Here is a 13,977-nt window from a genome sequence, read left to right on the forward strand (position 1 = left end):
TCAATACATCCAAACTGGATTCCCTTTTTAAGCCCCAGGCCTCTTACTGAAGTGTCTCCAACTCTTTCCTGCAGCAGAGCTTTCCACAGACTTCTCTCTGTAAAATCTCTTTTTATCCTGGAAAAGGGTCCCAGCCTGCCCTCATCTTAAAAGAGAGAGCAATCCATCACACTTACTTTTTGCCACTAAAATTGTAGTCTAGGCTAGTCTGGTTCTTATTATGTGTTCAGAGTGCCTTTCAGCACGAAAAAACATACAAGATGACTTGTATCGGCATATTAACATTTCTTCGCTAGTCATCCCCCAACCCAACTGTGGAAAGCTATATCATTTGTAATGTTTAATCCTTATGTAAATGTTAATAGTTGGTAATGTCAGCAGATATGGCAAATTTGACTGTGAACAGTTGCAAGAAGCAAATTGAACACACTCGCTTTTAAAAACATAGCTGCACTTTAACTTCCGAATTATCTTTTGCCTTTAAAATTTCTGAAGCTTAATTTAGATAGTCAAAACCAGCAGCATGAACCAAAGTCACATTAACAGTTTTAGACAGAAATTATATAAAATGTTTTATATATAAAATGTTTCAGACATAAGGTTACAGATATAACTGCTAAAAACAATAGGCATGTACAGTTCATGCATAACTGATTCCTTAAGTGTAATTTGTTTATGTTTAACACTTACGTAGCTACTCCTAAAGGCCACTGGAAAATATCTTCTTCGTTTACCCAGGTACAGTCGTATACTACAAAAAGTAGTTCCACAAATCCTCCATGTCTTCTCAGGTATGGATGAATCCATTCATTGTTACACTGTTCACTTCCAAGCAGCACAATGGCAACATGCCTCAGCTTGCGAGTTTGTATTAAAGTTTGTGCATAATTCAACCACTGAGTGGCGTAAGTGATCTTTGCTTCCTCTCTTCCATTCAGAACTAGAACCACATTTTCAGCTTCTACTGAAAAGTATCCCGGTACTACGGCTGGACCAGTGATGAAACTGTGAATAATAAAACACAAGCACTTAACATCTTCTGAGATATGTTACCAACTTTCATAAATATTCTGTTTACTGCATTGTAAACCATCTGCCTGCAGTGTTTAGAGGTTTTGTTTCTTCATTAAAACAGACATTATGTACTGTGAAGTATCTTTGCTATTTTGATAAATTTCAGATGTACAGAGTCTAAAACTACAATTTAAACTTTATTAAAGCTCGCATTGGCCATTTACCTGAACAATAAAGAGATTCAAAATTAATTGCAAACACAGTATATTGCAGGGACGTCAGAACCTTTACTATAGTCAAATACTGAAAAGTCTTGAAAATCTGGATGAATCCATTGAAACCAGGCAGAACTCCCAGAATAATTAGTTAGGGTATGCTTCGTCATCTGTGAAATAGATCATAAACTTTTATTCTTTTCAAAAAGAACAGAATATAAAATACCACCATAGGGACTGAAAACCTTCAGTTTCATGTAAGAAATGAGAAATCTGTAGTACTGTATTATGACAGACACTACTATGAAAGGAAGGATGGTCCAGTGATTAGGTCACTAGCTTGGGACTCAGGAGAATAATGTTCAATGCTCTGCTCTATCACAGACCTCCTATGTGACCTTCATCTCTGTGCTTCAATTCACTACCTGTAAAATGGGCATAATAGCACTTTTCTAATGGGAAGGGGGATTGTGAAGACATATACATTAATACATTTTGAGGTACTCAGTTACTACAGTAATGGGGATCATTACAGTGCCTAAACAGATACTGCACTTCACCTTTGTTTAACCATCCAAAGGCCTGACCTTGCAAACACCTATGCATGTATGTAGTCTTATTGAAGTAAATGGGACAACACACATATGTGAAGTTAAACATGTCCATAAATACTTGGGTTCTGATCTTGCAAAGAATCTGGGAAGCAAGTTGGAGTTAATGTTCTAAAAATTACCAGAGTGTAACTTAGAACTGGGAAGGTGGGTTATTCTTAAAGTCAAATCTGACTATGTTCTCCAAAGTGTTTTTTTTTTAAATTTACATTTAATTTACATTTGCCTGCGTTGTGCAGGAGGTCAGACTAGATGATCATAATGGTCCCTTCTGACCTAAATATCTACGAATTTGAAAAGTTCTAGGGAGGTTAAATTATTCCTCTGAAAATTTTTGGGGTAGATATATCATGTCCTGTTATGCCACCATATTCTGCATCAGTGAGAACAAAGAAATACCCTGGAGTTTATTTACGTGCCCATTTTAACTGGTACTTTGACAATTATGTCTTTAGAGTTAGTATTTTTAAAAAATACCCATATAAAAAGGTCTCAGTGCCCCACCAATAATTTACAATAGCGCACACACTCCCAGCAGCCTATAGACTATAATAATAATAATAATAATACATAAACAAACTCCATGAGCCAGCAACATTAAATAGTCAAATACAGATAAAAATTTATTTCAGCCAGCCAGTATATAAAAAGGAAAAAACCTCGGTATTCCCACATCACACCTAAGAACATACCCTCATTCTTCCCCACAAAATCCTATCAAACATACAGATTTTGTATTGTGACTGGAAGTCATCAAGTTTGGGCTATTTCAGATTAAGGAAAAACAGACTAATCATAGATAGAAGGAGAGAATTCACATTTTTATACTTGATGCAATAGGTTATAATTAACCTATCCCAATTTTTGATTTTTGCTGTATTGGTATTTTCACTTTTTAACTCTGTATTTTGGAAGTATCTGAATAGGTTTTGCTTAAAACTGAGACTTTGCAAACTCTTCTCCTCTAAAGAAGTTAGGATAATCTGGTTGCACCCAGAAGACAGCTTATTTAAATGCCAGTAAAGAAGTCCTTTCTCCCAATGAGACAGTTTCTTAATATCTATGTAAATTTGTTAAGTATTATTCACCTGAAACTGACAGATAATTTAAAGAAGAAAATGTTTTTAATCAGTCAAGATTCTAAAAACCCATCCATAAGCGTAGCAAAATATTTCTTATCACTAGTTAAAGCCAAGGCTTGACAAATATTCTCTTGTCCACACCAAATAGGAAACTTTTCTGGGAGACTGACATCAGTTTATACAGATTCTAAGTTTTGGTTTTTAAAAAAGATTCTATTCATGAAAAGAACCTTCCAAACTTCCATTCCATTCAAAGATAAAAGGATGCACCGCTGTCTGCCTGAGTCTGCAAATGGACAGCTCCTGTACTGCTACTCAGAGCTTTCCCAAGGTGCACTAGCATCACTCAGAAGGCATTCAGCCACTTGCAGGATCAGGCTTTAAATGCATACTTTGTACTGAAGAGTTCTCTTTCTTTAAGAGTCATAGAAAAGCCATTCTGAGCATTAAAAGGCTTAAACTAACCACTATTATTACACTACTGCAAAGCACTAAGGGTCAACCTTTGTAAACTGACTATTCTAAACAAAGTGCTATAATAGGTTAGACAAGTCAAACTTAAATAAGGTGTAATTTAAAAAAACCCAACCTTATATGATACTACTTGGAAGGATGGCATTTTATGATTCACAATGAATCCATCTACCCTGAACTTGCTATTTCTGGCAATTCTATAGATTGGGTTAAAGCAAAGTACAACGACAGCAGGAACACACAAATTCTAAAGAGAACCTTACTTTAAAAAATATTTGTGAAAAACAGCAAGAGTATCTCAAACCAAGTTCACTAATTTTATCATAAAAAGATGCTGTAAAAGAGCAAAAATACTCACTTCCATGAAAACACCATTCGCTTGATGTTCTATTTTATGTATATGTTAGGGATAGTTTAACAAATTTTAAACACTGATGTGCCAGATGAAGAGCGCTGTTACATTTTACTATACAAAACTCAACACATTGCCTTTATTATTCTACCTTGCCTTTATTACATTCAGCAGTAATGCAAGGGGCAGCTTGTATCCTGCAAGACATTGGCTTCAGCAGTTAGCGTGATGCCTGAAGCCTATGAACTTTGGCACAGATAAATGGCCCAACAGTAACCACTATGTTTTGGGGAACCGGAAGTAGAGCGTAAGGGAGAATTTTGTCCAGAATGACATCAGCCAACCACAGAAACGCGCTAACACCAGCTTTTGGAAAGTTTTGGAAAGACCATCCAGTCATAAGAGTGCCATACCAATTAACTGATGTATAGGATAATGAGTTCAAATCATTAATATACTAACCTATAGAAGAAGGGCAACTCAACATTAGTAGACTGAGGAAATACAAATAAAAAAGAGGGGAAATACCCCTACTGAATATGCATTACACATAGGGGTGTCAGCGTAATGTATTATAAAAGTTACGTCCCAGCCTGTGGGCAGTAGGAGAGAGAGATGTATCCTTGGGAGGTGCCAGAATGATGCCCACTGGTGAAGATGAGGAAGGTGATGGTGATGAGGAACATAATGGCTAACATTTCAGCAAGAGATGGTGTGAATATGGATGTGCCGATGTACTTTCTGTATTATTCTATCTACCTTATTGAGCTGAAGTGTTTGTGACTGTGCATTTTTAAAATAGCCAACTGCAAAGTCAAACATTTAGGAACAAAGAATGTACATCACACTTAAAAGATAAGGGAGCTGTATTTTGGAAAGCAGTGACTCTGAAAGTGACCTAAAAAGGTCATGATGGTCAACTGAACATGAACTCTGGGGGCGAAGAGGGCAAAAATGATCCTTGGGTGGATAAGCCAGGGAATATCAAGTAGAGGCAGGGAGGTGATATTATCACCACATCTAGCATTAGTGAGGCCATTTTTGGAACATTGTATCCAGTTCTGGTGTCCGCCTTTAAAGGGTTCAGAAAAGAGCAACAACAGTTAGTCAGGATCTGGAAAAACTGCCTTACAGTGTGAGACCAAAGAAGTTCAATCTATTTAGTTTAACCAAGAGAAGATTAAGAAGTTACTTAATCAAAGTCTTTGAGTACCTAGGTGGGAAGAGATTTTTGATAGCAAGAGCCAAGAGCTGGAAGCTGATGCTAGACAAATTCAGACTAGAAATAAGGCATAATTTTTTAAAAGTGAGGATGATTAAATACTGGAACAACTTACTTAGGGACATGGTGTATTTGTCTTCACTTAGACTGGATATCTCTGTGAAATATATGCTTTTGCTCAGTTATGGACTTGATGTAGAAATTACAGGGTGAGGTTATATGACCTGTGTTATAGGGGAGATCAAACTTTATCATCATAATGGTTCTTTCTGGCCTTAACACCTATGAAATTATTAATATCACTTCTACAAAGATAACTAGTGTAATATTAGGCCTGGTGAATTTCTCTTGTGGATCATCAGGTGTTTATTTCAACCTACATATATGATTTTATTTTAAAAAGTGACATGGCCATATTCTGTCATGAAAAAACCCCCAAAACTTTTCTAAACTGATGAATTTCACCCTGTGAGACTGTACCTCAGATCAAAGGGTCCATGCAAGGCCCCTGAACATCACTTAAGCTCTTATGTGGGGGCTTAAGTGGTGCATAGGTCCTTGGGCAGATGAATAAAGTTGTAGAGACTACAACTGTAATCTGTAGGTGGGAAGAGTGGCCACAGAAGAGGGTGAATTCCAACCTTGCCAGCTTGCACTAAGTTCTCTGCACAAAGCCTACTCCTTCTGACTTTAAGCAGTGATGGACAATAGGATTGTTCTTGTAATTTCTAGAAATTACATTTTAAATTAAACATCTAACTGTCATACAGAACATATTTAACACAAGGTCTGAAATTAAGTATGGCAATAAATATGTTCATGGTTGGTCAGAATGAATTACCAAAACAAGCATTATTGTTATACCATTTACCTTTATAATAAAGGTAATTTATTACCATTTATTAAAATATTTACAGTTGTTGGAGTGGAAGGGATAAAAATATACAACTGGACACCTTTTCCTACAGTGTTTCGGCTTTCAACACAGAGACTGCTAAAGTCAACATAAGAGAAGGTCAGTGTCATGCAACTGGTACCTGAAATGTGTTTTTCCTCCCTTTATGCTTCCTTCTCTCCACTGAGCAGTCACATCAGCAGGTTCAAGCAGACCTTCAAGAATATGTTGCCAGAGGTAAAGACCTACACAAATAATGAAGAGCTGCTGGAGTACTTGGTGCACACATGGCATCTCTTGTCTACTGTAAAAATCATACCAAAAGAAATTTTTCGGGAATTGTGTGGCAATGATGGTGAGATGTGGGTGTCAAATTTTCCTATTTAACATGGACTGGTTGCTCCACCCCCCAAAAATAAACAAACCCACCCCCAATCTTTGGAATTAGAAAGGGAGGATTTTCTACATCAGGCCAACATTTGGGCAGTTATTTTTTAAATCGTAGACAGTGTCCTGTTAACTGCTGGACAGGAAAACAAAAAATGACTGTGTAAATATCATATTTGTTAAAATGTTAAGCATTATCAGCCTTAAGACAAGTACATTTGTCACAAGATGACTGGCCCCTTTAAGAAGCAAGGGGGTCCAGTGCACCTGGACTGACTACCTGCAGCCCAGTTGGGCTTAAGGGAAAGCATCTGTACCCTATAAAGGCGGACACAGCTGGCTGGGGGGTGCCGGGGGAGGGAGACTAAGCCCACACGACACACTCCACAGCAGCTCCCCATTCCAGGTTTTGTGAGATGGCACATGGAGCCTCAGCTCTACTCAGGTCCTACCAGCCCATACAGCCCTCACCCAGCCTTGTGGGACAGGAGCCTCCGCTGAAGGGTGAGCAGGGGCAGGCTCACTTTCCAACTCTCCCCACTACCCTGGCCTCCCCCCTGCACTGGGAGGGGATTAGGGTTGCAGTACTAGGGCAGAAGGTGGTGTATATATATATATATAATGATGGGTCACAAAAGAAAAGAAAAGACAATGTAGTTGATGAGTAGTCTTAGTAAAAAGTTTGGGAAGGGAACCAATCTGCACAACCCACATAGTGTTTCCTTTTCTCAACTTCTGATCTAGAAGTCAGCATGAAAAAGTATTGATTAGGACTCTTCAGGTTTTTGTATCACACTATGTGCTCTGGAATGAACAATGCAACACTATGTAATTTGCTTGGGATAATCCAGCAAAGAGTTCCTGACAGCAGTATAGGATAAGAAAATGATCAAAGTATGACAAAGAACTGAAGTTTGTTTTTATTGTGTTGTTTATACAGTTCTGAATAATAAATACTTATCACTTATACCAGGCTTTTCATCCATAGATAGCACAGTACTTTAAACAGGTAAGCAAACACTGTTATACTCACCTTTACAGAAAGGAAAAGAGAGACACAGAAAGGTTAAGGGACTTGCCAAGGTCACTTAGCAGTATTAAACATATTAATCACAAATGCTTACCAATGGCTGCTTTACCCCAGATCTGCACTTTAAGGTCTGTTTGTTCTTGCTGGGATTTCATATTTTTTAACATTTGAAGGTTAGTTTCATATCTCTGCTGTGAAGCAATCTGCTCATTTTTTTCATCTCCTTCCCAAGGATTCCATTCTTCATTTCCCAAAGAAGAGCGTTCTGTGTTTAAAAGACACACATTTTGCATTAAGAACCTCAGGTCTACAAATCTACTCCTAATTGTTACAGAAATAACAGGTCTCTTTTTAGTAGATGTTTTCTAAACACGCTTATGCCCAACCATGGCTATAGCATAGCTTACATCTACGCTCATTGGGCTAGTCTACAGTGACAAAAATTAGACTTTTAATTCCCCACAGGTAGCAATAGTGGAAGCTTTAGTGTAGACAGGGCTCAGGTCTGCCTGCGCAGTATTGGGGCCTACGTAGTATTGGGGCCTACGTTTGGACAGCTCTGCTGGGTATCTATGGTGCTACCACAATAAATAGTGAATTTTTTAATCCAGGGCATGAGGAATTTTCTTTGTGGAAGTTCCTGTAAGCAACTCCTGCAATGAAAGATTGAAGTGGGGTGGGGGGAGAGGGAAGAGAGACAGAGAGCGCGCGAGAGAGCGGGAGACACAAAACAACCAAGACAGACCTGTATTTTCCATATTATAGAAACTATATTCAAGACTCAGGAAATATGCATTTTCCACCCAGGTGACTGATGTGCATAAAGTTTCGTCTCACTGATGACAAAATACAAAAAAACTGTCACCAAAGTTAGGAGAGTGACTAACTTCAGAAGCCAGAACACTAAAAAGGCCTGTATTTAATCATCTGAATTGATGGCTAGATTAAGAACGACTGTTACGACAGTAAAGCCTCACATATTCAAAACAAATTGGCCCTAAAAGGAGAAAATTTCAGAACAAACCGGCACCATGGATCATGTACATGCCATCAAAGACGTGGACCTTATCAACAAAAGCTTCATTGTGCTGCAGGCATTGTTGGATCATATTAAAGAAGTTCTGTATTAAAATCACAAATGAGTTTGATTCCCCATATTTTAAATTCTAGGGTATTACTAATTAAGAGGTCTCTTGGTTTTTGGTACTGTTTCTCTCCCTGTGTGTGTGAAACTTGCAAGCTGCTAATTGTGTTAGTACATTCTAAGACAGAATCTGTTCTCAAAGCAATTCACAGAGAGAGAGTCTCAAAGCAATACTCTAACAACAGAAACAGCACTCAGAGACTCCCTGCCCTTTTGTTGTATTAACAATTGTGATTAAAATAGAGATAGAGGATGTATGTGGATGGATGCTTGGTGTGGATAATAACTGAATGATCAGGGAGGTGCCAGCCTAAGAATCCAGTGTCCATCGGCTGAAGAAGGCGTCAAGTGGAAATAATCAGAGGACCCCCAGAGGGCAGACTGGAATCCAACAGCCTCAAGAATGGGAGAACCAAAGAACAAGATAACATCTAGCAGCACCGAGCCACCAGGAATGTGCTATCTGCTGATTGATTCAGCAACAGCATGATGAAGCAATTCCCATAGACTGGCATAGGAAGAAATTCCTATAAAAATAGACTCTAAAAAGTGAGAACTTTGGGGTCTGATTCTGCAAACCAACTTCCAGGAGCATCAGATGAGCATCTGACAAGGCCCTGCTCCCTCCTCATGTCCAGGCCACCTGGCCAGTGGCTTGGCATGAGCAACTCTAAGGCTGGTAACTATGATAACCACCTTGCAGAACCTGTGTGTGTGTGTTTGTATGAATGAATGTGTGAATAAATATGAGATTGAATGTTATAGCTATAACTAACTGCTTCCTATGATTCTTTCTGTATTCACAATAAATGTGGTATTCTGCCTTTTCCCCTTTAATAAGATTCTGCTGGTTTTTATTTTATTGGTATAACAGCATTACTGACCTTTACTGCTGAAGAGCGAATCCTTCCAAGCGTAGATATAAACATACACCGATTTTTGAGCAGGTGCCTCCACTCAGACCTTATGAGTGGCTACCAGCTAGGGTGACCAGACAACAAATGTGAAAAATCGGGACAGGGGGTGGGGGGGTAATAGGAGCCTATATAAGAAAAAGACCCCAAAATCAGGACTGTCCCTATAAAATCGGGACATCTAGTCACCCTACTACTAGCTAACCCTCATCAACCCAAAAGGCTTAGCTTAGCTGGCTGCCCACTTCTCCAGCTTGCTACATAAGCGGCACCTCTTGCCACGCCCGGGTGGGAGCAAAGCTTCTCCTCAACCCCTTTGTATTAAATTCATGTACATGCCATCAAGGATGTGGACCTTATCAACAAAAGCTTCATTGTGCTGTAGGCATTGTTGGATCATATTAAAGAAGTTCTGTATTAAAATCACAAATGAGTTTGATTCCCCATAATCCTGCCTAATCGCCAGGAGCCTCCCGGGGGCTTGCCCCGCAGTGGGCATTAGCAGCCCGGTTACCAGCATCTCCGGGCGCCAGGCCCGGCACTCGGGGCGGGTATGTCACAGGACAGGAGCCAAAGGGGCCGGAAGGGACCGCAGCGCCCCCTCACACCGCCCCTTGCTAGATAGCAGCAGCTGGCGCCCAGCGCTGCACCCGCTTCCCTCCCGGGCACGCGTGACAGCGCAGCCGCCGGCCGGGCCCCTGCGCCGCGTTACCTCTGCCGTGCGGCTGCCGCTGCCGCCGGGGGCCGCCCCGGGAGGCGGGCGGGCGCCGCGGCCGCAGGAAGACGCTGTAGGCGGCGTAGAGGGAGAAGAGCAAGTAGGCGGCCAGCAGCGCGGAGCAAAGGCGCTTCCGCGTGGCCCGCATCCTGCTGCAGCCTGCAGGCCGCTGGCCGGGCTGGCCAGGGCCCGCCTCCCGCCCCGTCACGCGCCAGCGCGGGGGCGGCGGCGGCTGCTGCGGCGGCCCCCGCCTGCCTTGGGTCGCGCCGGGCCGGAATTGGTCCAGCCAGCTGCGGGACTCTCCCCCCGCGGTGCGGCGGCCCTCCAAAACCCGGGCCCGGCCCTTGGGGCCCTCGCCCGCCCCCAACAGAGGGCAAGTTCCTGCTGCACAAAGCAACCGCAGGAGCATCCCGGCTCAAGAGCCAGATCCTGGGCTCTTGGCAGCTTTGGGCCGTTTGAATTGTACAACGCAGAAAGCAAGGGGAGCCACTCCTGCTTGCCTGGGAAAGTCTGACACCTCCTGGTACGAAATCCCTGGAAAAAGAAACCTGAATCATAGTTCCTGGATCTTGCTGGATCCTGATATATTCTGGCCCCAACCACCACCATCTACAGTGTAAGTAGAGAAAAAAAGAAAATGTAGCAGCTCCTAGAGCGCCAGAATATCCAGACCCTGTTGCAAATTGGTCTATTCTGCTGTATCCAGCCTAATTAAAAGAAAAATACTCCTGACACACAAACTAAGGCAACTAATAGAAAATAAAAGGAGTACTAGTGGCACCTTAGAGACTGACCAATTTATTTGCCACTAGTACTCCTTTTCTTTTTGCAAATACAGACTAACACGGCTGCTACTCTGAAACTTAATAGAAAATAAGTCTAGTTGCTTCTATTCCACTGCAAAAAATCCAGGCATCCCTGCTCAGTAATCACAGTAAAAACATTTCTAGCCCTTGGAGCCTGGTGTAGCCTACAAGTTTTGACCTCAAGCCCCCAAATGGTATTGTCAAAATATATCAGGATGGATTGCTGATCCTACTTGGTCAGAAAAATCCAGGCTCCTGGCAGATGGACAGACCACTCTCCCCCAAAGTCCTGCCCTGCTTTTCTGCCCTCTCTTGCTAAATATCCCTCAGCTGTTCTCCCTCAAGCAGTCCCTTGCCTTCATGAGTCTTCACCCTTTATCCATTATGAATATTATTTGTATTACAATAGGATTGCCTACAGGACCCATAGTGTTCTGTGCTGTCTATACTCCTAGTAAGTGATGGTCTGTACCTGAAGAGTTTACACTCTAAATAAACAAGACAGCTTAAGGATGGGAGGGAAAACAGAGGGACAGAGAAGGGAAGAAACAAACCCACGGTCGCAGAACAGGTCAATAGCTAAATTGAGGATAGAAACCAAATCTCCTGGTGTCCAGTCTCGTATCCTAGCCCCAGCTCTCTACCATGTGCACCTAAGGGCACTGCCCTGTCCTCTTCTCCCACTACCTCTATACAGTACCAACAGCAATGGGAAAAAACAGGTAGTAGGCTCCCTGCAGGCTGTAGAAGAAAGAAGTGGTGGCTGAGACATAGATTCTTATGAGGATTGTAAATTAAGCCAATAAGAACCAGCCATTGGGCAGTAAAGGGAGTTAAGGCCAGACCCGGGGCATGAGGCAGCTCCAAACTACCCCAACTCCAGGTGAAGCAGGGAAATAAATTCATAATCATGCCCCTGTCCCACACAGTGGTTATTCACTTAGTTTTATTGTTGCATCCGATGAAGTGAGCTGTAGCTCACGAAAGCTCATGCTCAAATAAATTGGTTAGTCTCTAAGGTGCCACAAGTACTCCTTTTCTTTTTGCGAATACAGACTAACACGGCTGTTACTCTGAAACCTTAGTTTTATTTGTTCCCTTGGTTCACCTGGGGATGGGGTGGATGGAGCTCCCTCTGCTGCGTGAAACCTCGGGCTTGTCTCTTGCTCACTTCCCTGCCCAATGGCTCCTCCCCACATACACAAGCACAACAATGAGCAGAAGTACTGAAGGAGCCTCTTGCGGGGAGGCCAGCCCAGAGCTGCCAACAACAGCCTCTGGTGACCATCAGTACAGCAGAATTCATGAACTGAGAACAGGTCTCAGCAGTACCATGAAATTGTGATAAATTTACAGAGATGGATGGCAACTCTGAACACAAAATGAATGGACTCACTTTACATAAAAAGTTTGTGTGAGGGGTCCTTGAGCATCCGCACCATCAGTCTCCACTTCTGCAGCAGAAAATCTCCTTGTCCCTTTAAATGCTCGTGATCACTTTATATTGGTTTGTGTTTTCATGTCAAAGAAACAAACTAAAAATATTTTTTTTTTAAAAAGCTGAGCTTCTCCTTTTGTATTTTGAGTTCTCAAAGTCAGGGTGAATATAAGTTGAAGGGGATGCAGTCATGGGTTTTGAGAAGCCCAAAGGCTGTCTTTGAATACATGCATCAAATAACTTATATTAAAATAACAAACAACATACATCTTTACTAGCTGCAGTCTATTACTTTTTAGTGCTCTTTTCCTCAAACTTTAAGACACACACTGAAATTATTAATTGACACATTTAAAGTACTGTGGTAGTACCCAAAGGTACCAATCAGGATCTGGACCCATTTGTGATAGGCGTACAAACACATATTAATGAGAGCCACTGCATTAGGCTATTCAATAGTCTGCCTCAATCTCTCCTATTCAAGTTGTTCCACTAATTAAAAATTAATTGGACCAGAGAGAGAGTTAGAATGACTCTATAGTCTAGGTAGCAGTTCTCTGTTCAAATCCTTTCTCCTTGTCAAGTAGTGGGGGAACTTGAACTATCCTTGTTCCAAAGAGTTTACTATCTAATTTAAAACAAAATGTGACAATGAGAATATAATAAACAATGGGAAGGAAGGGGAAAGGAGGATGTGGGTCATGTGGTTACATAGGCTTGCAAAGTGCACAGCTTGATGGCTCTGAATTATTTAAAAGTTCCCGCCCCCCCACTGACATAGTCATCATTGGTTTCACTGATTTCTTCTAAGCACCATAGCAGAAAGGCATCTGCTGAATGCCTATCTTCCCTGGTTTGTGAATGAGTAGGGAACTTTTACTGCAAAAATGTAGGCACTATGTGAATTTACGTGGCTACTGAGTTTAGCTGGAGTTTTGTGGATTGCTGTGGAGCCAAAACTGGGACATAGGTGCCTAAACCTGAGACACAGATATCTAAGTCTGGGGTTTAGCTGCTTCGGGCCCCAGTTTACTCATTTATAAAATGTTTATAATATCTATTTACAATAGTATTGTGAAGCTCAGTTAATATAAAATGCTTTACATTATGAATGAAAAGTTCTATAAAAAGGTGGGGAAGATTTATTAAAAAAGTTTAATACAAAGGATTTCTAATAAAAACCTCTGGGTTGTCAAATAAATGTCAAATGCCCTCTCAGTTATATGGCATGAGAAATTAAGGGCACCATATATAAAAAGATATTTCTGTTTGATGTTAAAGGTTTCTAAGAAAACTTGCATAGGACACTGGTCATTTAAATGATGTAACAAACAGGAATGACAATTGTTCTGAAGAAATATTCATGAATATATAATATAATTTTCAGAGGTTTGTGTTCCCCCTTCTCCCTAATGGCTACCCAGGCTTTTCAGTCTGCATTTCATCTCTGAAGGTGTGAGTTTAATTGTGACCAGGAACTCAAATTAAAATTAGCTCACCAAGCCAAGTACTTCTCTGATTTGCACCCCCAAATCCTTTTGTGTCCTTATTGTGTCATTTAATATCTCTATCTCCTGAATTCATAGTGTACTTTCTTACCTAAATCCTTGGAATTCTATGTCAATCACACATCTCAGGGAGACATAGACACTATTTACAATTTATGTACCTTCATATA

General features: G+C 41.0%; 1 protein-coding gene across 5 annotated transcripts in view; it reads right to left on the reverse strand.

Moving 5' to 3' along the window:
* The window catches only part of RXYLT1 (ribitol xylosyltransferase 1), a 30,891-nt gene extending 20,625 nt beyond the window's left edge, over positions 1 to 10,266 (reverse strand). Inside the window, exons 1-4 of one of the 5 annotated variants that reach the window (XM_084639549.1) lie at positions 10,053 to 10,266; positions 7,377 to 7,547; positions 6,008 to 6,110; positions 691 to 1,005 (exon numbers count right to left, since the gene is read on the reverse strand). In XM_084639549.1, the coding sequence (XP_084495675.1) occupies positions 691 to 1,005; positions 6,008 to 6,110; positions 7,377 to 7,547; positions 10,053 to 10,203 (740 nt within the window). In that variant the 5' untranslated portion in view covers positions 10,204 to 10,266. Of the gene's footprint in view, positions 1 to 690; positions 1,006 to 6,007; positions 6,170 to 7,376; positions 7,548 to 9,310; positions 9,398 to 10,052 lie in introns of those variants that run through there. The other 4 variants (XM_084639548.1, XM_084639550.1, XM_084639551.1 and 1 more) reach the window with 4 other exon arrangements.
* Positions 10,267 to 13,977: the final 3,711 nt, after the last annotated feature.

Source organism: Lepidochelys olivacea, assembly GCF_965140295.1.
Source record: "Lepidochelys olivacea isolate rLepOli2 genome assembly, chromosome: 1".
In the NCBI taxonomy this organism is placed as follows: Eukaryota; Metazoa; Chordata; order Testudines; family Cheloniidae; genus Lepidochelys; species Lepidochelys olivacea.